Consider the following 24,755-nt stretch of genomic DNA (forward strand, 5'->3'; position numbering starts at 1 on the left):
TACCCCACCACAACACAATGGTAGACTATGGCACACTACTCTAAACGTGTTTCTGATTTGGGACCCAATTTGGTTGCTGTTTATTTTGCCGCTTCCCCCCAGCCTGCGGAGGAATTTAATCTGGTCGTAATCTGCGCATATCATCTAGCCTCAACGTGTGTTGTCCCGCCTGAGCTGATTAGCTTGACAAGCTCACTACGGAGCTCCTGATACAGGCATAATACACCTCAGCACTGTCAGGCCACACAAATGATGGAAAATTCATTTATCTTAGATGGATGGTGTGACAGCTGAAGCTGACGGGCTGTCAATCATCTTTTCTCATGAAAATTAGAATATGATCAACAGGAAATCTTAACAGTCATGAGGTTGCTTTGGTGAAGATTTTCATTTGGCGTTCCCCATTGACTTTCCCAGCACTGTTGTTGGTTATTCCAGTTAGATTATGGTTTGATTAAGTGATAAAGTTTTTAAACTGAGTGCACCCCAAAGTAACCTTCGTCTTGGAGTCAGAGTTGGTTTTACGTCTCAGAAGCAGTAGATGGTTTCAACAGTTAGCTTTTACATGCTGTAGTTAGCCATGGCTAACTGATGTGACATCTTGTTATCGGTTGAGAAAATTCTTCCCTGCTGAGTGTATCACCTCAAGTTCAGCTTTTTGACATGTTTCTGTTTTTAATCTCTATTTCTCCAGGAAGAGTTTGACTGACCACCATGCTCCTTTTCAGCCTTTCATGGCTCCACATTCATACTGTTCCACACATTCACACTTGAAAACTGCCCAGTAAAATTACAGGTCTCTGTTGTTCACCACTGGAAAGTGCCCAGTACACCTATAGTCCCCTACTGTTTTGATTTTGATTTTTTTTGTTGTTGTGATTTTTGAGATACTTTATTGATCCCCGTGGGGAAATTCTGCTCTGCATTTAACCCATCCTAGCTGTGTAGCTAGGAGCAGTGGGCAGCCGCCGTGCAGCACCTGGGGACCAACTCCAGCTCGTTTTGCCATGTCTTGGTCAGGGGCACAGACAGGAATATTAACCCTAACATGCATGTCTTTATAATGGTGGGGGAAACCGGAGCACCCGAAGAAAACATGCAACTGTGGAATTTGCATGTTTTCTTCGGGTGCTCCGGACAGAGGATGACCTGGGATGACTCCCAAGGTTGGACAACGCCAGGGTTTGAACCCAGGACTTTCTTGCTGTGAGGCGACAGTGCTAACCACTGTGCCACCATGCCGCACTGCTATACCTGTTGGCCACTGAACAGCCCTTCTCTAGAGATTGTCTGTTAGAGAGCCTTGCTCAAGGTCACATTGACAGAGATGTAGAGTTTGAACAGAGTGTTGCTCATTTACTCTTCCCATCCAGATTTTATCATCTGGGATTGCGATTCAAAGAAGCAACCCTCTGCTCACATACGAATCTGTCATCGAAACCAAATACTTTTACGGTACTCCTTCATCCCCATGCTGAGTTGTCTGGAAAATATTTAAATCTGTTTTACTTAGCAACAAATGATCTGAGACAAGGAATAAAGAACTGCTTTTATTTGTCTTTTCAGTTTTAGATCACAATGGGTAAGGGAGAGAGAACTGGTTGCCACTCTGGTACCGTGGCAGTGATAGAAGTAGATAAATGCATGTTAAGTGAACTGGAGACTTTAAATCGCCCATAGGTGTGAATATCATGTGAGAGACTGTGTGTCAGTTCTGTGTCTCTACTGCTCAATGCATGCTTGGAAAGACTCCGGCCCACTGTGAAAGGGTTAAGCGAGTTTAAATAATGGATTGATGGAAGAATGGATGGATGAATAAAAAAAAAAATTCTAACACAGTATCTATTACAGTTGAAGTTCAAATCCAGGTTTTTAAATTGTTAACAGGGTAAGTTCACTCAAAGAGAAGGAATTTGACACAGAGGGATGGTCAAGACAAAGGACTGTTTAACTCACTGTAACAGTAGGGGTTTCCATAAGAATGAAGGCAGTTGAGTATCTGTGTGTCGGCGAATATAAGAGCATGTAAGAACGTGTGTTTGAGAGTGATGGGCATTGCCATAGAGAGTGCTAAAATCAAGAAGTTATGTAAATAGAAAAAAATGTGCATATAGTGGATCTCTTTTTAATATTCACACGTTTCGTATTGCAGTTTAGAAAAAGCAGAGTGACTTGATGATGTTCCAAGGAAATGTTGTTATGATTTGACCTTTTTTAGCCTACCTTTTACCTCTTTTTTTTCCCAGCCTTTTCACTCCAACAGTTAAAAGCACTTAACGAAAAGCTCTGCGCATCATTAAGTTTTGGTGAAGAGGAGTGCTCTCTAAGCTTGAGAAAAGTTTCTTTTAGTTTATCTTAGAAGAGGACATCTAAAGTGTCGTGGGGTTGTTTTTTTTTTTTTTTTTGTAAACTGACCAATCTCAGCCAGTGGTCTGCCCTCCATGTAGGTCATTTAATCCCGGAGGTGCCTGAAGAAGGCCCACAAAATAACCAAGGACCCCAGATATAAACTGTTCTCTCTACTTTTGTCTGGCAAGAGGTGCCGGTGCTTCAGGTCTCAGACCAACAGCTTTTGAGACAGCTTCTACCTCCAAGCCATAAGAGTCTTAACCTGATCACTCAGTCACAGACTGCCCTTTCACTATTGCAGTAGCACATTTACGCCATTCATTATGGTTACTGTGACTGACTGCACAATCTTCCATTTGCATAACCTTACTGTTTACTGCTATACCTGTTTAATTATGGCTGCTATCACTGGCTGCACCTTCTGCTATTTGCACAATTTTACTGTTACAATACCTGTTTGTTATGGTTACTGTTACTGATGGCACAATCTGCCATTTACAAATCTTTTACTGTTTACAATACCACTGCATGTCACCGTACTATTGTGTAGACATTCTCTACTGTAGCACACTGTCCAACAAAGTACATTCAGAGTCTGCACTGACCGTTTTTGCACTTTGATTTCTCTTAGTATTTTATAAGTACTTTTATTTTCCACTTGTGTGTTGAGCCAGCAAAACAAGCACTTCATTATGAGAATAAGTGTAAACTTACTTTTCATATATGACAAATAAACTAGAAACGGAAAGCTTTAATAGGAGCTGGACGATCACACTACCCAGGCAGCTGATATTTTTATGTAGCTCGATCCCTCTTTGGTTTTCCTGCCTCCATCAGTAAAGCCACTGCAAGCAGTCCTGTCTTTGCCACGGTAAAGCAAACCACTCAAAAGTAAATCCACTGGGTTTACGGGTAGCGTGGCAGTCTATTCCATTGCCTACCAACATGGGGATCACCAGTTCAAAACCCTGTGTTACCTCCAGCTTGGTCGGGTGTCCCTACAAACACAATTTGCCATGTCTGCAGGTGGGACACCGGATGTAGGTATTTGTCCTGGTCACTGCACTAGCACCTCCTCTGGTCGGTCGGGAAGCTTGTTCGGGGGGGGGGGGGATAGCTGATCCTCCCACACGCTACGTCCCCCTGGTGGTGAAACTCCTCACTGTCAGGTGAAAAGAAGCGCTGGTGACTCAACATGTATCGGAGAAGACGTAATAGTCTGCAGCCCTCCCCGGATTGGCAGAATAGGGTGGAGCAGCGACTGGGATGGCTCAGAAGAGTGGGGTAATTGGATGGGCACAATTGGGGAGAAAAAGGGGGGGAAAGTGAATCCACTGGTACCTACAACACACGAGAGGAAAAAAACATCTTACTTTTGTGTATTAATGTAATCTATGTTCTCTGTCATCAGCACAACCCTGTGTTGTTACCAGCTGAAAAAAAGTAACTCAGTGGAGAGTGTTTGACATCGTCATACAAAGTGCACACCACGTTTCTTTATATTTACACATTACCAATACAAAATGCTGTCAAGGCTGCACCTTACACAAAAGAGCAATCTTTTCACTGCTTTATTGTTCAGGAACAAAATAGTTACAGTTCTGCAACAAGAGGGAGAAAGGTAAACATATATAGACTTTAGATTCCTCTGTGCTGTCCCGAGCTTCACCCTGGCAAGCTCAGCTGTGCTCCGCTCCCATTGTTGCCTATTTTAGCCTCAGCGAGCTTTGCTCTAAACAATCATGGCTGTTATTTGTATGCAAATGTGATTCCATTTCAATCCATTAGGAACAAGGTATATAGGCAGCACTGGCCTATATACAGGCCTATACTGGTTCCCAAGACGGTGAGCAAAGCGCTCTCCATACAGCTCATTGCATACGTTACCATTCTGTAAACTCTATTAGCGATGTAACGTTGCTTTTGAATTCCCTCAGCGTCTAATAGTGACACACGTGGGCCTATATCCAGCGTGCCATGGCATGGGTTTTGTCCTCTTCAAAGAGAGAAGGACAATTAAGTGGATTGCAAGTGGATAGGAAATGTCTGGGTTCATTTACACAGATGGCCTGGCCTTGTTGCTAAACAGCCACCTCGACGTCTCTGAACACACAATCAGATCATTAAGTAATCATCCAGTTAGAAAACTGGAGTGTTTGTTCATTTTCATTATTGCTCCCAGAAGCATTGTACATCTGCTGGAAGAGTATGGTTCCAAAATGCTTTATGTTCATTTTATAAAATGGTTTCATATCCTTGGCAATTTAGTGGACACTTTTTAAATTCATTTTTCTAAATGGGTCCCATGCAAATGGAACTCCTCATTAAACCTCGAGAATGTCTTGTATTTTTATACCTGGAGTTCACTTTATTTTTTTTAAATTTTTCTCCCTTTTTCTCCCCAGTTGTATCTGTCCAATTACCCCACTCTTCTGAGCTGTCCCAGTCACTGCTCCTCCCCCTCTGCTGATCCGGGGAGGGCTGCAGACTACCACATGTCTCCTCCGATACATGTGGAGTCACCAGCCGCTTCTTTGCACCCGACAGTACGGAGTTTCACCAGGGGGACGTAGTGCGTGGGATGATCACGCTATTCCCCCCGGTTCCCCCTACCCCACAAACAGGTGCCCTGACTGACCAGAGGAGGCGCTAGTGCAGCGACCAGTACACATACCCACATCCGGCTTCCCACCCACAGACACGGCCAATTGTGTCTGCAGGGACACCCAACCAAGCCAGAGGTAACACGGGAATTCGAACCGGCGACCCCTGTGTTGGTAGGCCATGGAATAGACTGCTATGCTACCTGGATGCCCCTGGAGTTCACATTTAAATTCGGTTTTTTTTTTGGTTTTTTTTGAGTTGGTTCACTCATTTTGTGTTGAACACTTCAATTGTTTTCTTATAGTCTGAACTGTTTTGATCTAATTTTGATTTGAAAACCTGCAAAAGGTGAACAGGTACTGGCCCAGTTACCCTGAGCTGGTTCACCAGGCCTCCTGTGCACGGGTGTCACCGCCACTTGAAAAGAGGATACCTGATATGAAAAAATTTTGATATGAATAATTGAAAATAATGGCACATTTAAAAATGTTAACAATTAACAGTAGTTGGTAACTTTTTTGTACTTGAATGAGGAACCCGTGACACATTCACTGACTACATCCTGAATATTTTAGAGGTATTGAATAATAAATTGATAGAGATGTGTTTTTTTTGCCCCCCCTCCTTAAAATGGATATGGCTCTTTTGGTTTGAACACTTGCACTTGTGAAACATTAACAGTTGTGCTGACAAATTTTGCCTTTTGTTTTATTTATTTTTTTGGTTGAAGGGAGCAGCCTCTCTTTAGTGCCAGGGCACATGTCTTCCAGATCGACCCGGCCACCAAACGCAACTGGCTCCCCGCCAGCAAACACGCAGTCACGGTGTCTTTCTTCTACGATGCCACCCGCAATGTCTACCGAATCATCAGCGTGGGCGGAACCAAGGTAGGACACACATACACACACACACACACACGCACATGCACATACACATGCACACACACACACACACACACATACACACACATACATGCACATAGACACAGCATACAACATTGCACTTGTGTCACACATCTGCAGATACATACATGAGACACACACAAACATGCACACAGTCTTAGTTTAACAGAAAGTATTAAATTAATGCTACTAAACTGCTCTAATCCATCCCAACGTTGTCCAGATTATGGTTACTAATGACTAGTGTCATACAGGTTTAAAGCCAGACCGCACCCCAAGCCTAATGTCACCAGCCTTCTCACCATATGGAGCAATTGCCAAGCAAATAGCTGGCTTCCTGGTGAATTTATGAAAATTGCAAAATGTTTCCACCTAAAACCAAGTCGATATAAAAAAATGAGAATTTAATGCATCTGCCATTTAAAGGTGATGATAATTATTTCCATTTCCCCCTTGATGATGAAGTGTTGGATATGTGAATTCTTTATATTTGAAAATGTTCCTCTTGAAAATGGGTTGTTGCACTTGTGTGAAATTGCTTGCTAAGTGCATTCTTGCTTTTGTCTATCTGCATTAAGGCATCATATTTACTGGCATGAAAAAAATACTGCAGTACAGCACAACACAACTCTTGTATCGGAGCACTTTCAGTTCAGTCTTTTCTTCTGAATTGAAAGTGGCTTTGCCTCAAATTTCAAACTTGGAATTACTTTTGCCATGGGGATGCTTATCAGACATTTTTGGGTTGGTTTCCATTTTGAATTGATGAATCACTTAAATGTATTTGGTTAAATTAGGTGTGCTGGAGAAGAAAAATAGAATAATAAATACAGATTAAGATTAAAATGAAAAACAAAGAGAGGCGAAAACAAAGAAGGGAAAAAAAGGCTGTTTTTGAGATGACTTCCGACCCTGCGGCCTGGAAGAAAACTGATCTCTCTGCTGTGTTTTCTGTGGTTCCAGGCCATTATTAACAGCACCATCACGCCCAACATGACCTTCACCAAGACCTCCCACAAGTTTGGCCAGTGGGCCGACAGCAGGGCTAACACAGTCTATGGACTGGGCTTCTCCACAGAGCAGCAGCTGCAGCAGGTAAGAATGATTTGCAAGTCCTAAACATTGAGTTTCATCTCCTGAGCAAGTCATTATGTGCTCTTCATCAAATTTATGCAAATCATGAATGCTTTTTAAAATCTGCATTCGATAGAAAGTGATTCAAAGTGTTTCTGTGATTACAGAAATCAAAAATTGATTGGTTGCACACTTTTTAAAACCATTTTATCTTTGGGCTTACAGAAGGAATCCAGTGTTTCAAATCAAAAGGTTCAGTCAGTTAAGTCACGAGTCCCTGGTGTTAAAGTCAAAGTCCAGTTGCAAGTCTTTTTCAATTTTGTCAAGTCGAAAGTCATCAAATTTGTCACTTGAGTCTGACTGAAGTCCAAGTCATGTGACTTGAGTCCACACCTCTGTGTAGAGGAGAGAAAGAGGATGGGCAGGAGGGGGACCAGATGATTTGATGACAAAATTAATGCGATCCAGATTTGAACCTTCCATATCATGTGTATATGTTTTATTTCATAGCTTGTGGAAGAAGCGCTGGTACACAGTGTACCACTGATTCCATGTGCAGCTTTCACTCAACAAACACTGCAGTCTGACACACACCGAGTTACCAGATTTGTCAAGGAAGGTGTCACATGCAGTTAGATGTGGGAAATTCTTTGAACTAAAGTATGGGATTGTCCTGAAAATTTTCAGTTTTGCCAGTACCTCAGTTCTGTCGCACACTTTTAGTCAATGTAGACAATCCTCTGATGTTACAAACCAGTGAGTGCAACTGTATAGTAAACTTGAGGTCCCAGATCAGTAACAATACAAACAACCAAAAGCACAGAGGTCAAAGGTCAGAACCAAAGCACTCTAACAATGGATGGAACAAATCTTGCTGTGATCCAAAAGGGATCCTGGAAGAAAGAGAAGTGACAGGTGAAAGAAGAGCCATAGAACAATGAGAAAGGCTTTTCTCTAACAAGACATGAGAGCGATGAGGAGGAAAGTAGAGGAGAGAAAAATGTGGTTAAATGTAGACAGCAAAGTGGAGAAGAGGAAGGTGGGTGAGTGGGAGGTGTGAAGGGTATCGTGAAAAGCCAGGTTTCAGGTTGTGGACAGCGGATCATTTCGTCATATTGACCCTTCTTGCTTAAATTAAGGATGGGTCATAAAAATCAAATAGTCAATTCGTTTGTGGGAACCAAAGTGGACTTCTGTGCTGTGTTTGTTTTTTGTTTTTTTCTGATAGTCTATCCTCATCTGTGTGTATCTCCAGACAGCCTATCGTGCTGACTGGAGATACACATTATACATTTTGACACGTCAGAATGAACAACCTGGTCGTTAACTCATAATTTAAACGTGTACATGGCATGCATACTGATACTTTGATTAATCATTCTGACCACGCACTGATTAATCGAACTATGAAAAAATGAACTTGTGCACATCTATAGCGTGACTCCTTCTCCTCCTTTAGTTCTCAGAGCAGTTTAAAGAGGTAAAGGAGGCTGCTCGGCTGGCCAGAGAGAAATCCCAGGAGAGGTTTGAGCTGGCTAACCCTGGGCTGAACATCGCCGCCCCTCAGGTGAGTCTTGGGAGCACGGCCATTTGGTTTTACAGTATTTGGGTTTCCAGGGAGGATTTTTTTTTCTTCTGGTCAGCACTACCAAATATACACTGTACGCCTACTTTAGAGTCGAGGGTCCTGAGTCAGAAGTCTCATCTAAGAACAAGCAGGGGTGCAGTGTCCTTATCATTTTCTTTATGTAATCTCTTATTAAGAGAATATTGCAGGGGGCCTCCTGGTGGCTCACCTGGTAGAGCGCGTACCACAAGGCTGAGTCCTTGCCGCAGCAGCCTAGGTTCGAATCCAGCTCAGGCACTTTGCTGCATGTCTCTCGACTATCACTATCTAATAAAAAAGTATGGAAAATACCAGAAAAGAAAATATTGCAAAGTGTTAGATGTCAAAAGTGTCCCAGTTCGTCAATAGCAAAGCATAAGAACAAAAAACACACAAACTACAGTAGAAGTTTGGAGTGGGATCCAAGAGGAAAGCAAAGACGATTCTGAACGAGGGAGATTTTAGGGCTGTTTTGAATAGACCAGAGTGCCTTCAGGTGGACAGGACGGGCTTTTTCAGACAGGAGACCCAAGACCCATCCAGTCTCATGTGGCAGTTTGATGTTGATGTTTGGACTTAGGACCTTTCTGTCACAGGACTGTTTCTCTGACAGGTCAGTACATCAGGGCTAAGCAGCGCCACACAGAGGACCTGAGGAGTACATTGCTACCTGTCGACATTTCTATTTTAATCCCGTACAGAGCAGATTCATGAGGGCCTGCAGAGAGATCTCCCAACTGTATGCTCCATTACTTACCCTGTCGGCTAACTCCATGAAAGGATTTCATGCCTGAAAAAGCGGAATGGGGAGAAAGAAAGACAAGCTTGCCTCTCTCCAGGTGTGTGGAGAGACCCCAGCGGCTTTTACTATGGAAAGAGAGAAAGAGGAGAAAGAGAGAGAGAATGAGGGGGACTAGCAGGAAAGGACAATGGGGAAAGAGAGACAATACAGAAACAGGAGAAAAGAGAAAAAGAGCCTGAGTCATCTGTGAAGAGGGAAAATCAGGACAGTTTTGAAATAACAGGAACCGTCTGTCGTCCTGCCAATAAGGGGAGGTGGGATTGATGTTTGAAGCTGAGATTGACAGAAATATTTTATCCCTCTTATGTCTTTCCTCTAATTCGCTGGGTTTGTTTCACTGTCCCCTTTTTCCATAAGCTGCCCTCACTGTTTGTTTCACGAAATGAGTTCACAGATAAGGATGTTAGAGGGTAATTTCCTGTTGCAGTTGTTTGAGGATTTTGCCGTTCCTCAATGAGAACTGAGATGAAGAGAGATTGTATGGCCAATCGTTACTTGGCTAAGACAATTTACACACAGAGGAAACCATCTTAAATGCGTATTATTATTTTTTTTGAAAAACTGCTTTCATGCTGCTGAATGGATCTAGAGGCTTGCTTGATTAGACGTTGCTGTTCCTTTTTAATGGTTGTTTTCTGCAAAGTTATTTGAATCTATTGTTCATCAAGGGGCGGCACGGTGGCGCAGTGGTTAGCGCGGTTGCCTCACAGCAAGAAGGTCCTGGGTTCGAGCCCCGGGGTAGTCCAGCCTTGGGGGTCATCCCAGGTCGTCCTGTGTGGAGTTTGCATGTTCTCCCCATGTCTGCGTGGGTTTCCTCTGGGTGTTCCAGTTTCCTCCCACAGTCCAAAGACATGTAAGTCAGGTGAATCGGCTGTACTAAATGTCCCTAGGTGTGAATGTGTGTGTGTGGGTGTATGTTGGCCCTGTTTGATAGTCTGGCGGCCTGTCCAGGGTGTCTCCCCGCCTGCCGCCCAATGACTGCTGAGATAGGCTCCAGCATCCCCGTGACCCTGAGAGCAGGATAAGCGGTTCGGAAAATGGATGGATGGATGTTCATCAAGGGTGTCCATTTGGTTGTTTTGACAACGTGAATTTAACCAAGATTAAAATGTGTATGACTCTATGTGTGTGTGTATGTGTTTTGTGGTCTGTTAGTGTATGTGCACATGCGCCTTTGTTTCTATACCTGTTTTTTGCATACAACTCTCTGAGCATGTACATGTGCTTTGTATGAGTGTGTAGGCAAGTGTAAGTGTGTGTGGGTGTGCGTGCGTGTGTGCGTGTGTGCATATGTAATTTTCTGCTCTGGAGAAGCCTTAACAAAGAGCTATTGACTCTGTGAGCCTTTCCCGTGGTAAGGACACAAACTTCCTGCAGTTCCTCTAGTCACGCTGAGTTTCTTGGCAGCCTAGTTTACTGTCAGCCTCTTAGTCTGACTCTACTCCAGACTTGCTGTTCAGCGCGTTTCCATAGATAAGGCTGGATTATTTTTGTAGACGCTGTAGTAACTGGCAGATAGAGAGAACACACTGAGCTTTCCAGGTGCTAGACACAGCCGAGCACAACATGATGAATACCAACTGGTCGAAAAGATGATTGGTGGGGAATTTTTTTTTTTTTTTAGTGAAAACGCATTATCAAAACAAGCATTTATCAAACCAACAAAGATCTTTTTTTTGTAAAAGAAAAAAACTGTTTTTAATTCATCAGGTTAAAGGTTTATTTTCCTCAGGGGTTCCAGAGGCTTCTAATTGTGCCCTAAAGAAAATATCAGGCCTAATTATCTCCCATCTTTGGTGTCCTGTGGCAGCCAAGAAGGTGGGAAATAAGACTCCGGACCCTAACACCAACACAATTCTCTAGACCAGAAAATTGAAAATTCACATTTTGATCCAAATCTCTTCACATGACCACAAATGGCTACAGTTTGATTATGTCACCCATAATTATGGGTGACTGTGGTAAGACTACAGGGAGCTTGTCTTTCATATGGAGGACAAGTTTTGCAAGCCTCCATGCCAAACTGCTGCCATGCCCAAGTGCCCTTGAGCGAGACGCAGAATTCCTACCAGCTCCCGGGTTGCTGTTGTGTAGCTGACTGCCGTAGAAGTCACACAACCACAGGGGGGCAAGAGAAAGGAGAATCTTCCTCTTACAGGAATCGGTAACCGCATTCTTCCTTATATTTCTACAATACATGCTCACAAAACCAACAAATATAGATACTGGGGGGGGCATGCAACAGGGTTGATGCTTGCCCACATGAGGGCTTGAAATCAGGATTCCATCTGAAAGTGGTCTACCTTTCCATTACCCCACCGCCCACCCCCTCCAAACATGCACACAAACACACACACACATCTCTGACCATGTATCTGGTGTCACCACAACAATAAATGGCCCAGCTGAGTGTAGAATATGGCTCTAAATGCTTGAATGACCCATTCCTAACTCACAACTAGACAGTTTAGCAAAACCCTACTCTCCTTCACATAGGTAAAAACACACACACACACACACACACACACACACAGACACACACACATTCACCCACCCACAAAATGTATGCAAACACATGCACATTCAGTCACACAAAGACACGGACACAAACATTTACTAAAATATGACAAACACACACACATCGCCTAGGCAGAGCATGTGCAGTTGAGGAAGACTATCAGCATCCTACTGTAATTGATTTTTCACTAAGGCAAGGCTCATGAAACCTTTGATTTTGTGTGCAGAGAATTAAGCATTAGCTTGTGGCTATGAGACATCTTTAGAAACTCCCAATTGGACACTATTCCACAAAATTCCACTGATTTATCAGATTAGAAATGCTCAACAGGCTGTTCAAGAGACAGAACCCCCACAAAGCTGCTGGACCAGACTCTGTCTCTTCCTCCACGCTGAAGCACTATGCCAATCAGCTGTTTCCAGTGTTCACATTTTTAACACCTCAATGGAGACACGCCATGTACCAGCCCACTTCAAGACCTCCGCCATCATCCCCATCCCCAAAAAACCAAGGACCACAAGACTCAACAACTACAGACCCATCGCCCTGACCTCTGTGGTAATGAAGTCTTTTGAATGCCTTGTTCTGTCCCACCTTAAAATGATCATTGACCCACACCTGGACTATCTGCAGTTCACCTACATAGCCAAGAGGTCTGTGAATGATGCAGTAAACATGGTGCTCCATGTCATCCTCCAGCACCTGGACTCTGCAGGAACCTACGCCGAATCTGCTGCAGGACAAGCTCTCCCAGCTGTACGTGCCTGTCTCCACCTGCAAGTAGATCTTTGACTTCCTATCTGACAGGAAGCAGCATGTGAAGCTGGGGAAACATGTCTGACTCCTGGACCATCAGCACTCATTCCCCTCAAGGCTGTGTCCTTTCCCCTCTACTCTTCTCCCTGTATACAAACAACTGCACCCCCAGTCACCAGTCAGTCAAGCTCCTGAAATTTGCTGACAACACCACCCTTATTGGGCTCATATCTGGTGGGGATGAGTCTGCCTACAGGTGGGAGATTGACCATCTGGTGTCCTGGTGCGGCCAAAACAACTTGGAGCTCAACGCTCTTAAGACAGTTGAGATGGTTGTGGACTACAGAGAGTATCCAGCCCCACCTGGCCCCATCACCCTGTGTGGCTACCCAGGCGACACTGTTGATTCCTTCCGCTTCCTGGGCACCATCATCATCTAGGACCTCAAGTCACCAAGAAGGCACAGCAGAGGTTGTACTTCCTGCAGCAGCTGAAGAAGTTCAACCTGCCATAGCTAATGATGGTGCACTTTTACACTGCCATCATTGAGTCCATCCTCACCTTCTCCACCACTATCTGGCACGCTGCTGCCACTGCCAAGAAGAAGGGCAGACTGCAGCGTATCATTCGATCTGCTGAGAGGGTGATTGGCTGCAACCTGCTATCCCTCCATGGACCTGTACGCCTCCAGGACATTGAGGCGAGCAGGAAAGATTGTGGCCATCCTTTCCCATCCAGGCCATGGTCTCTTCAAAACACTCCCCTCTGGCAAGAGGCTAAGGTCTATAAAAACCAGAACCTTATGCCACAAGAACAACTTCTTCCCTACAGCAGTAGACCTTTCTAACAAGCCCCCAGACACCCACAGATCCTGACACTGCTGCCCTCCCACCCCTCACCCCCTTCTGTCTTCCCTACTGTGCTCTCTGTATATGGACACCCTGCATAAAACTTGTGTTACCCTGTAAATAACTCTTTTTCTGTAAATAGAGTCTTAAAATTCTCATTTAACTTTTTGCAAACACAGCTCCTGCCATTGAGTGCCGGGCATCAGGAGCTGTCACGTGGTCTCTTGTGTTTCAACTGTGAACTGCTGTTCATTGCCCCTTACTTTCATTTTTATTTTAATCCATCTTGTATATATATTTTACTTATTATTCTTTTTAACTTTATCTTTACTATTTACTGTTAATTTTTCCCTCTTACACCAACATACCAAGACAAATTCCTTGTATGTTCTTGTACTTGGCAATAAATTTGATTCTGATAATGATTTAAGTTATTTTTCTGTACATGCCAAAAAACCGTTTGCCCGGAGAACTTGTGGAACACATACCCACAGGGTACCTACAGAAGTAACACACTTATGCACTACAGAGTCAAAACTGTCAAATAATGAAAGTGTAATGTAACATAATTAGAATAACAATAAATTGATAATGATAACAATACAAATGTTGAAAAGATTGAATGAGTCATGCCACAATATAAAAAAACATCTGGCCCAAAAGAAAAGGTTGCATGCACCATCACAAGTGTTTTGTTGTTGTTGTTTTCACTCTTTCTTAACAGTCTGTTGACAACAATGATAACTGAATTTGTGAAAGATGACACAGATAACATAACAGAAAATACAAAAATACACCTTGCAGATGTTTCAGTTTGGTTCCTAATTAATCCATTCTAATTACAGAGCTCAGGGAAAGACTTGTAGAAAAACCTACAGCTGAGCTCCAGGTGTTGAGTTTGTTATGTAACCTCAGGCTTCATAGCTCTCCTGCTGTCCGGGCAGGACGCCCAATAGGAGTTGGATGTCTATTTTTTTTAAGGTTGTTTTTTGACAGCTGTAGCCTTTGTTAGATAGGAAGGTTGATATAAACAGAAAATGCAGGGAGGAGAAAGAGAGGGGAGAAGATCTAAGCAATACACTATATAAACAAAATTATTGGGCCATCACACCTACAGGAGCTTTTAAGACATCCCATTCTAAATCCATAGGCATTAATATGGAGTTGCCCCCCCCCCCTGCAGCTATAACAGCTTCCACTCTTCTGGGAAGGCTTTCCACAAGATTTTGGAGTGTGTCTGTGGGAATTTTTGCCCATTCAACCAGAAGAGCATTTGTGAAGTCAGGCACTGATGTTGGACGAGAAGACCGTGCTTGCAATCTCCATTCTAGTTCATCCCAAAGGTGTTCGATGGGGTTGAGGTCAGGCCTCTGTGCGGGCCAGTCAAGTTCTTCCACACCAAACTCACCCAACAATGTCTTAAAGTCCTTGCTTTGTGCACTGGGGCATAGTCATGCTGGAACAGAAAAGAGCCCTCCCCATACTGTTCCCACAAAGTTGGAAGCATAGAATTGTCCAAAATGTCTTGGTATGCTGAAGCTTTAAGCTTTCCCTTCACTGGAACTAAGGGGCCTAGCCCAACCCCTGAAAAACAACCCCATACCATTATGCCTCCTCCACCAAACTTTACAGTTGGCACAATGCAGTCGGCAGGTAACGTTCTCCTGGCATCCGCCAAACCCAGACTCGTCCATCAGACTTGTGCATTGTGCTTGGTGATGTAAGGCTTGCATGCAGCTGCTCGGCCATGGAAAATCATTCCATGAAGCTCCCGGTGCACAGTTTGTGCTGATGTTAATGCCAGAGGAAGTTTGGAACTCTGCAGTTATTGAGTCAACAGAGCGTTGGCGACTTTTACGCACTATGCGCCTCAGCACTCGTTCACCCCGCTGTGTGACTTTACGTGGTCTGCCACTTCATGGCTGAATTGCTGTTGTTCCTTAACGCTTCCACTTTTCAATAACACCGCTTACAGTTGACCGTGGAATATCTAGCAGGGAAGAAATTCATGAACTGACTTATTGCAAAGGTGGCATCCTATGACAGTACCACGCTTGAATCCACTGAGCTCTTCAGAACGACCTATTCTTTCACAAATGTTTGTAAATGCAGACTGCATGGCTAGCTGCTTGATTTTATACACCTGTGGCAATGGGGCTGAATGAAACATCTGAAATTAATGATTAAGAGGTATGTCCTAATACTTTTGTCCATATAGTGTATCTTCAAGATTGGCTCAACCAGACTGAACCCACGTTGCCCATCCTGGTTGAGCAACCAGAAATAATCTGACCCCTGTCTGTTAAAGTGCAGAAGGCATCAGAGCAGGTTGTTTATTAGCAGTACTTGGTAATAAGGAGAAGCAGCGATTGACTTTAGGAGGAAAATAGTGATGGAGATTAAATCAGTGCCAAATGATACATTACTGTTTATGAATGTACTTATAAAGATCACATGGAATGGCATTTAGGGCATTACGAGCTTCCGTGATGTGAGGCATTTCTGAAAGAAACAGATTGTTTGGGTGTGATTTAATAAGAGGGGGGCGGTCGAATTGATTGACATTCTTTCCCCCCCACTTTTTCTCCCAATTGTATCCGGCCAATTACCCCACTCTTCCAAGCCGTCCCGGTTGCTGCTCCACCCCCTCTGCCGATCCGGGGAGGGCTGCAGACTACCACATGCCTCCTCTGATATATGTGGAGTCACCAGCCGCTTCTTTTCACCTGGCAGTGACAAGTTTTGCCAGGGGGAGTAGTGCGTGGGAGGATCACGCTGTTCTTTAATATAAATATAATGTAAATTAATATACATTTAATTAATTATTATTAATCCCCCCAATTTCCTCTCAAACAGGTGCCCCGACCGACCAGAGGAGGTGCCAGTGCAGCAACCAGGACACACACCCACATCTGGCTTCCCACCCACAGACATGGCCAATTTTGTCTGTAGTGACGCCCGACCAAGCCGGAGGTAACACGGGGATTCGAACCAGCAATCCCCGTGTTGTTAGGCAATAGACCGCTACGCTACCCGTACGCCTGAATTGATTGACATTTTAATGTGAATGAACTCCCACCATTGTTTTGGTATCCGTGGAGTTTGGGGGAAGAGAAAATAGTGTTTTTGGATGTGAACAGCTGAAGATGCAACTTCATCATGACATTGCAGAGTGTGGACATGCACATTTAGAATTTTAATAAGATTAGGAAATTCGAATGAAATTATACTGGACATGTAAAGCCCCTTGAGGCAAATTTGTAATTTGTGATATTGGGCTTTACAAATAAAATTGACTTGACATTTTTCTTGATGCCTGCCCACACATGCAAAGTGATGCAACTATTAATATGATGTCTTTTCCAGGAAGAGAAAACACAGGATTCTTTAGATTAAAATAAAAAGGGCAATGTTGGGGCGTCTGGGTAGCGTAGCGGTCTATCCCGTCGCCTACCAACACGGGGATCGATGGTTTGAATCCCTGTTACCTCCGGCTTGGTTTGGCATCCCTACAGACACAATTGGCCATGTCTGCAGGTGGGAAGCTGGATGTGGGTATATGTCCTGGTCGCTGCACTAGCGCAACGGTCAGGGTCTGGTCGGTCGGGGCGCCTGTTCGGGGGGGATAGCATGATCCTCTCATGGGCTACATCCCCCTGGCGAAACTCCTCACTGTCAGGTGAAAAGAAGCAGCTGGTGATTGGGACAGCTTGGAAGAGTGGGGTAATTGGCCGGATACAATTGGGGAGAAAAAAAAAGGGAGCAATGTTTTGTTGTGATTTTTTTTTTGGCACATAATTATAGAAAAATGAGAACTCGGTGCAAAGAGGTATAATTGAGGAAAAGACGTTTTTCATTTCATGTAGTCTTTAATAGCAACATGCAACCCAATAAAGCAACGATGAAGAGAGTTCAGACTGGCATTTACAAGTGTGGAGATAAGAAACGGACCCAGCCAAGGAGTAACAGAGAAATGAACCACTCTTTCAATGTTGTATTCTGTAAATTTTGTTTTATTCTGTACACACAACATCCATCGCACGTCTGTCCGTCTTGGGAGAGAGATCCCTCCTCTGTTGCGCTCCCTGAGGTTTCTTCCTATTTTTTCTCCCTGTTAAAGGAAGAAAAAATAGGAAGGAGTTATTCCTTAAGGAGTTGTTCCTTATCTGATGCGAGGGTCTAAGGACAGGATGTTGTGTTGCTGTAAAGCCCCTTGAGGCAAATTTGTAATTTGTGGGCTATACAAATAAATATGACTTGACTCATTATCATGCAAAGATGGAAGGCAAAAGAAAAGCAGCTCAGTTGAAGATGCCATGCAGGGGCTGGTTCAGTGGTGTCCAGAGGTGAAACAGAGGACACATCCAGACCCACCAAGTCTTGGCTTCCTTCTGCTGAATATGGAGTTGACAGGAACCTCTATCCTCTGTGATCCATCACTGTACACAGCATTCAGTGAAAGCAAACAGAAGGCCCTGAAAACACCAGGCATCAATATTTTAAACAGTCTCTCGGTGGTAGAAATGTCCGTAAAAATGAATGGTATGGTTGCTGGAGGAAGACATGAGTTTTTCTGATGCACCCACACATAAATAAGTAAAGCTGGTTGAGGGCCTCAGTGAAACACAGGGTGAAGGAACAACAGCTCTATAAAGCAAGGGGAATAGGGTCCACCAACTGGAAGATAAATAAATAAGCAGTGTTGATGTACTTAGACGTTGGTGCGGCTGAAAGCTCTAAAAAAGGGCAATTTTAATATTTAAAGTGAGATGTTTCAGGTTTTCTGTAAGCCTGTACATTGATTACAAAACAAGGCTTTTCTTTGGGACGTCAAAAAAGTTTTTAGTTTTGTACACACACACACACACACACACACACACACAGGTCACATATCTAGGAGTTCATGTATTTGCCTTTTCGGTTTTGTCTCTTGATATATTTTTCAAACTACATTTAATTTGGCAATGAACCCATTTTTTCCAAGCAGTTTAAAAAAAAAGACCTTACTTGATTTGGCTTTGAGTCAGTGAAGACCAAAGCACAAATACAGTTTCTCTGAAACTGTTTGCACATCTTTTACGAGTCAAGTTTCCAACTTATCTTTTTAAATGGAATAGTTAATATAGTATTTTAAGCCTGACAAGATCCACTGACGTGTTTCAGTGCTGCCTCCATAAATATGGATGTGCACAGTTCTGCAACACATTGTAGATGGTGGTTTATGGCTAGCTTGCCCGCTAGCTAGCTAAAACTCATGTCAAAACACATTAAGTGCCCATAGCAGCTATAATTTATGTTACTAGATAGTGGGGAATTGTGACCCCAGTGTCCTACATTTGAGCAGATGGATGTATTTCCAGTAGTATACAACCAAAAACGGAAAGGTTCTTCTCATGGGCTTTACATAATCAGGCAAAGATGGAAGACAACACTTTGTTCTTTGCTAAAGCAAGCAGAGAATTATACGAGTTCTGCAATATTTTGCTAGTAAAGTTTTCAAAGTCACAGTTATGGTCAGATATTTTCACAATACAGCCACTGTTTCTTTTGTTAATTCAGTTAATATTGCTCATCGAATAGAAAATGTAATGATTTTCTCAAGTGTTAAGTGTGATGGCGTTTGTTAGCTTACAGGTCATTGCCGTAGGACATCTGGCTGACAGGAATTGGCCTGTAGATGATGACACTGCTGTGATGAGAAATTAAGACGCTGGTATGATGCACAGTATCTGGAGTTGTGAAAGTCTCTCTAGCGAGGCTAACATTCAAAACACACCCTTACTGAGGTTTTTATTATCTGACGCCTTACAAATTCTGGACTATTCACAAGAGATGAAATTAAGCTTTGTCTTTTTCACTTGCTTTATGACTGAAAAATCGGGTTGAAAAATGTTAGTGTGCATGTTTTTGATATGTTCATTCACTCTCTTTTCTTCTTGCCTTATCCTCACTTCTTCTCTCTCCTCCTTTCCTTTGTCTCCCCCTCCTCATTCCACGGTGCCGCGGTGTTCCCGTGCCTGATGGGATGTCTGACCTCCCAGCTGTCCCAGGTGAGCTGAGTGCCTGTTGTCCCCATCCTGCCATCTCTGGAATAAGCAGCCATCTTACTCTGACCTCCTCCATCACAGCGTGCATTATGAATTTGCAGTTGGGACTGAGGGGGTTTATCCTCTCTTGTCTTAGTGTTACATGGTTTTCCATGCTCTATAATTCATTTGGAGTGTGATCAAAGTTGCCTTCAGAGCTCAGCCATAATTCTTTACTATGGGCACTATGTAAAAAAGCTTAGTAAACAACAATTTAATGCATTCCCCATTTGTCAGATTCTCTGGCTGAGGGAGGGAGGGATGCTGCCGGGTTTATGAAAGCTGTTTCTGAATAAGGTTTCTCAGAATTCAGAAAATCGGTGGGTTATGGATCACTGAATATCTGTTGGGCCCCTGATGACTCAAAACATCCCCGTCACACCTTGCAAGTGTCCTTTTAACTCCGGCTAATTAAGAGCTGATTGCAATTGTAAGTCAGCACGAATCTTTGACTGTGTTTCCACTCAACCCAATTGGAATGCCATTTATGACTTAAACATGACCCACAGTGTGAATTATTTAGGGATGCACGCAGCCGAGCCGTTGACTCTACTGTGGACTGGAGCGGTTCTAGCTTTGATTTTTATTTCCACCTCTATCCTTGCCCTGCACCCTCTGTATGTAATGCTTTACTCCATCGCTGAATGCTGACACAAGTCAACTGTGTGTGCGCGCATAGGTGTTTGTCTGTGTTTGCCTGTGTATTTATTCCATATCCATTTATATTACGGAGATAGGCACAGATAACACAGCTAAAGAAAATGCAAGTGTCCTCCATGGAATACAGGCAGGCTGAGAAGAAATTAATAATGCAGGGTTTTTTTTAACTGTAAGGATGTGACGCTTCAGTGAGGGACTTGGCCTCTCACAAAACCTCAACTCTGGTTTTGTAGTTGCCGAAAAGAGGAGAGAAGGTGGCGGCAGTGGATTTTTTTTTTTTTTTGTGAGCTGAAGCTGGCTTTTAGCCTGCAGATTCATATTGAGGAAAAGGCTTCACAAAGCTGTGTGAAATGAAGTCCTCGTTCATTTCCGACCAGCAGGGGAAGAGATATCAAAGCAGATGGCTAGACGCGGTGCTGAAAGCTCATGTCACATAGCCAAGTTTAAGACTAGTAAGTTGTGCGCTATCATATCGATCAAAAGCAGCAATATGACAAATGTGAAACCTGAAGACATCATTTATACACAATTTATACACACAATCATATGCAGCTATACACACAAACACACACTCTTGTACCTCTATCTTTGTGTGGACCCCTCATTGACTACATTCATTCCCAAGCCCTTAACCCTAACCTTAACCATCAGAGCTACATGTCTAACCTTAACCTAATCCTAATTCTTACCTTAACCCTTATCCTAAATCCTAAAATAGACCCTTAAAGGCATCCAGGTAGCCTAGTGTCTGTTCCGTTGCCTGCCAACATGGGGATCGCCGGTTCGAATCCCTATGTGAACTTTGGCTTGGTCAGGTGTCTCTACAGGCAAAATTGGCCGTGTCTGCGGGTGGGAAGCCGGATGTGGGTGTGTGTCCTGGTTGCTGCTCTAGCGCCTCCTCTGGTCAGTCGGGGCACCTGTTCAGGGGGGAGGGGGAACTGGGGGGGAATACTGTGATCCTCCCAAGCGTCACGTCCCCCTGGCGAAACTCCTCACTGTCAGGTGAAAAGAAGCGGCTGGCAACTCCACACGTATCAGAGGAGGCATGTAGTAGTCTGCAGCCTTCCCGGAGGGGGTGGAGCAGCGATCGGGACAGCTTGGAAGAGTGGGGTAATTGGCCGGATTCAGTTGGGGAGAAAAATCCCCCCAAAAAATCAAATCGGTCGTCATAAAGGTAGAAGTACAGGACATACACACACACTCACACACACCTGATATATATATATATATATATATATATATATATATATATATATATATATATATATATATATATATCAACACCGATACAGGAAAAAAAAGTGTTAATACATTGCAGTACAGGCCTGTTTCGTGCGACGCGCACTCATCAGCACTCATTTTAACCTTAACTGTATATGTGTGTGTGTGTGTGTGTGTGTGTGTGTGTGTGTATATATATATATATATATACACTACCGTTCAAAAGTTTGGGATCACCCAAACAATTTCGTGTTTTCCATGAAAAGTCACACTTATTCACCACCATATGTTGTGAAATGAATAGAAAATAGAGTCAAGACATTGACAAGGTTAGAAATAATGATTTGTATTTGAAATAAGATTTTTTTTACATCAAACTTTGCTTTCGTCAAAGAATCCTCCATTTGCAGCAATTACAGCATTGCAGACCTTTGGCATTCTAGCTGTTAATTTGTTGAGGTAATCTGGAGAAATTGCACCCCACGCTTCCAGAAGCAGCTCCCACAAGTTGGTTTGGTTGGATGGGCACTTCTTTGAGCAGATTGAGTTTCTGGAGCATCACATTTGTGGGGTCAATTAAACGCTCAAAATGGCCAGAAAAAGAGAACTTTCATCTGAAACTCGACAGTCTATTCTTGTTCTTAGAAAAGAAGGCTATTCCATGCGAGAAATTGCTAAGAAATTGAAGATTTCCTACACCGGTGTGTACTACTCCCTTCAGAGGACAGCACAAACAGGCTCTAACAGGTACTATTTAATGAAGATGCCAGTTGGGGACCTGTGAGGCATCTGTTTCTCAAACTAGAGACTCTAATGTACTTATCTTCTTGCTCAGTTGTGCAACGCGGCCTCCCACTTCTTTTTCTACTCTGGTTAGAGCCTGTTTGTGCTGTCCTCTGAAGGGAGTAGTACACACCGGTGTAGGAAATCTTCAATTTCTTAGCAATTTCTCGCATGGAATAGCCTTCATTTCTAAGAACAAGAATAGACTGTCGAGTTTCAGATGAAAGTTCTCTTTTTCTGGCCATTTTGAGCGTTTAATTGACCCCACAAATGTGATGCTCCAGAAACTCAATCTGCTCAAAGAAGTGCCCATCCAACCAATCCAACTTGTGGGAGCTGCTTCTGGAAGCGTGGGGTGCAATTTCTCCAGATTACCTCAACAAATTAACAGCTAGAATGCCAAAGGTCTGCAATGCTGTAATTGCTGCAAATGGAGGATTCTTTGACGAAAGCAAAGTTTGATGTAAAAAAAATCTTATTTCAAATACAAATCATTATTTCTAACCTTGTCAATGTCTTGACTCTATTTTCTATTCATTTCACAACATATGGTGGTGAATAAGTGTGACTTTTCATGGAAAACACAAAATTGTTTGGGTGATCCCAAACTTTTGAACGGTAGTGTATATATATATAGCATTTTTTTCCGAACCGTCAATGGTGTTGTTATAAGTGTTCAACTAATGAGGAGCGGAATATCAATACAGATGCAGGAAAAAAAGTTTTAATACATAACTGCTATGTATTAAAACTTTTTTTCCTGCATCTGTATATATATAGTATATATACACTCACTGGCCACTTTATTAGGTACACCTTGCTAGTACTGGGTTGGACCCCCTTTTGCCTTCAGAACTGCCTTAATCCTTCGTGGCATAGATTCAACAAGGTACTGGAAACATTCCTCAGAGAGTTTGGTCCATATTGACATGATAGCATCACGCAGTTGCTGCAGATTTGTCGGCTGCACATCCATGATGCGAATCTCCCGGTCCACCACATCCCAAAGGTGCTCTATTGGATTGGGATCTGGTGACTGTGGAGGCCATTTGAGTACAGTGAACTCATTGTCATGTTCAAGAAACCAGTCTGAGATGATTCGAGCTTTATGACATGGCGCGTTATCCTGCTGGAAGTAGCCATCAGAAGATGGGAACACTGTGGTCATAAAGGGATGGACATGGTCAGCAACAATACTCAGGTAGGCTGTGGCGTTGACACGATGCTCAGTTGGTACTAAGGGGCCCAAAGTGTGCCAAGAAAATATCCCCCACACCATTACACCACCACCACCAGCCTGAACCGTTGATACAAGGCAGGATGGATCCATGCTTTCATGTTGTTGACGCCAAATTCTGACCCTACCATCTGAATGTCGCAGCAGAAATCGAGACTCATCAGACCAGGCAACGTTTTTCCAATCTTCTATTGTCCAATTTTGGTGAGCCTGTGCGAATTGTAGCCTCAGTTTCCTGTTCTTAGCTGACAGGAGTGGCACCCGGTGTGGTCTTCTGCTGCTGTAGCCCATCTGCCTCAAGGTTCGACATGTTGTGCGTTCAGAGATGCTCTTCTGCATACCTCGGTTGTAATGAGTGGTTATTTGAGTTACTGTTGCCTTTCTGTCAGCTCGAACCAGTCTGGCCATTCTCCTCTGACCTCTGGCATCAACAAGGCATTTTCGCCCACAGAACTGCCGCTCACGGGATATTTCCTCTTTTTCGGACCATTCTCTGTAAACCCCAGTAGATCAGCAGTTTCTGAAATACTCAGACCAGGCCGTCTGGCACCAACAACCATGCCACGTTCAAAGTCACTTAAATCACCTTTCTTCCCCATTCTGATGCTCGGTTTGAACTGCAGCAGATCGTCTTGACCATGTCTACATGCCTAAATGCATTGAGTTGCTGCCATGTGATTGGCTGATTAGAAATTTGCGTTAATGAGCAGTTGGACAGGTGTGCCTAATAAAGTGGCCGGTGAGTGTATAATCCAGTGATTCAAGTAAATTCTTTAATAGACAAATTTACTTGAATCACCGAATTATTTTGCTCCTTATTTGTTGAGCACTTTTCCTACCGTTGAGTGTTTCTTTTAACAAAGTTTTTCTATATATATATATATATATATATATATATATATACACTACCGTTCAAAAGTTTGGGATCACATTGAAATGTCCATATTTTTGAAGGAAAAGCACTGTACTTTTCAATGAAGATAACTTTAAACTAGTCTTAACTTTAAAGAAATACACTCTATACATTGCTTATGTGGTAAATGACTATTCTAGCTGCAAATGTCTGGTTTTTGGTGCAATATCTACATAGGTGTATAGAGGCCCATTTCAAGCAACTATCACTCCAGTGTTCTAATGGTACAATGTGTTTGCTCATTGGCTCAGAAGGCTAATTGATGATTAGAAAACCCTTGTGCAATCATGTTCACACATCTGAAAACAGTTTAGCTCGGTACAGAAGCTACAAAACTGACCTTCCTTTGAGCAGATTGAGTTTCTGGAGCATCACATTTGTGGGGTCAATTAAACG

At 43.2% G+C, this 24,755-nt stretch overlaps 1 protein-coding gene across 1 annotated transcript in view; it reads left to right on the top strand.

Moving 5' to 3' along the window:
* The window catches only part of LOC130108988 (homer protein homolog 3-like), a 79,305-nt gene that overhangs the window by 16,337 nt on the left and 38,213 nt on the right, over positions 1-24,755 (top strand). The window contains exons 3-6 of the mRNA XM_056275664.1: positions 5,684-5,840; positions 6,819-6,950; positions 8,389-8,496; positions 21,925-21,933. Of these exons, the coding sequence (XP_056131639.1) occupies positions 5,684-5,840; positions 6,819-6,950; positions 8,389-8,496; positions 21,925-21,933 (406 nt within the window). The remainder of the gene's footprint in view (positions 1-5,683; positions 5,841-6,818; positions 6,951-8,388; positions 8,497-21,924; positions 21,934-24,755) is intronic.

The sequence above is a fragment of the Lampris incognitus genome, chromosome 3 (assembly GCF_029633865.1).
Source record: "Lampris incognitus isolate fLamInc1 chromosome 3, fLamInc1.hap2, whole genome shotgun sequence".
Classification (NCBI taxonomy): Eukaryota; Metazoa; Chordata; class Actinopteri; order Lampriformes; family Lampridae; genus Lampris; species Lampris incognitus.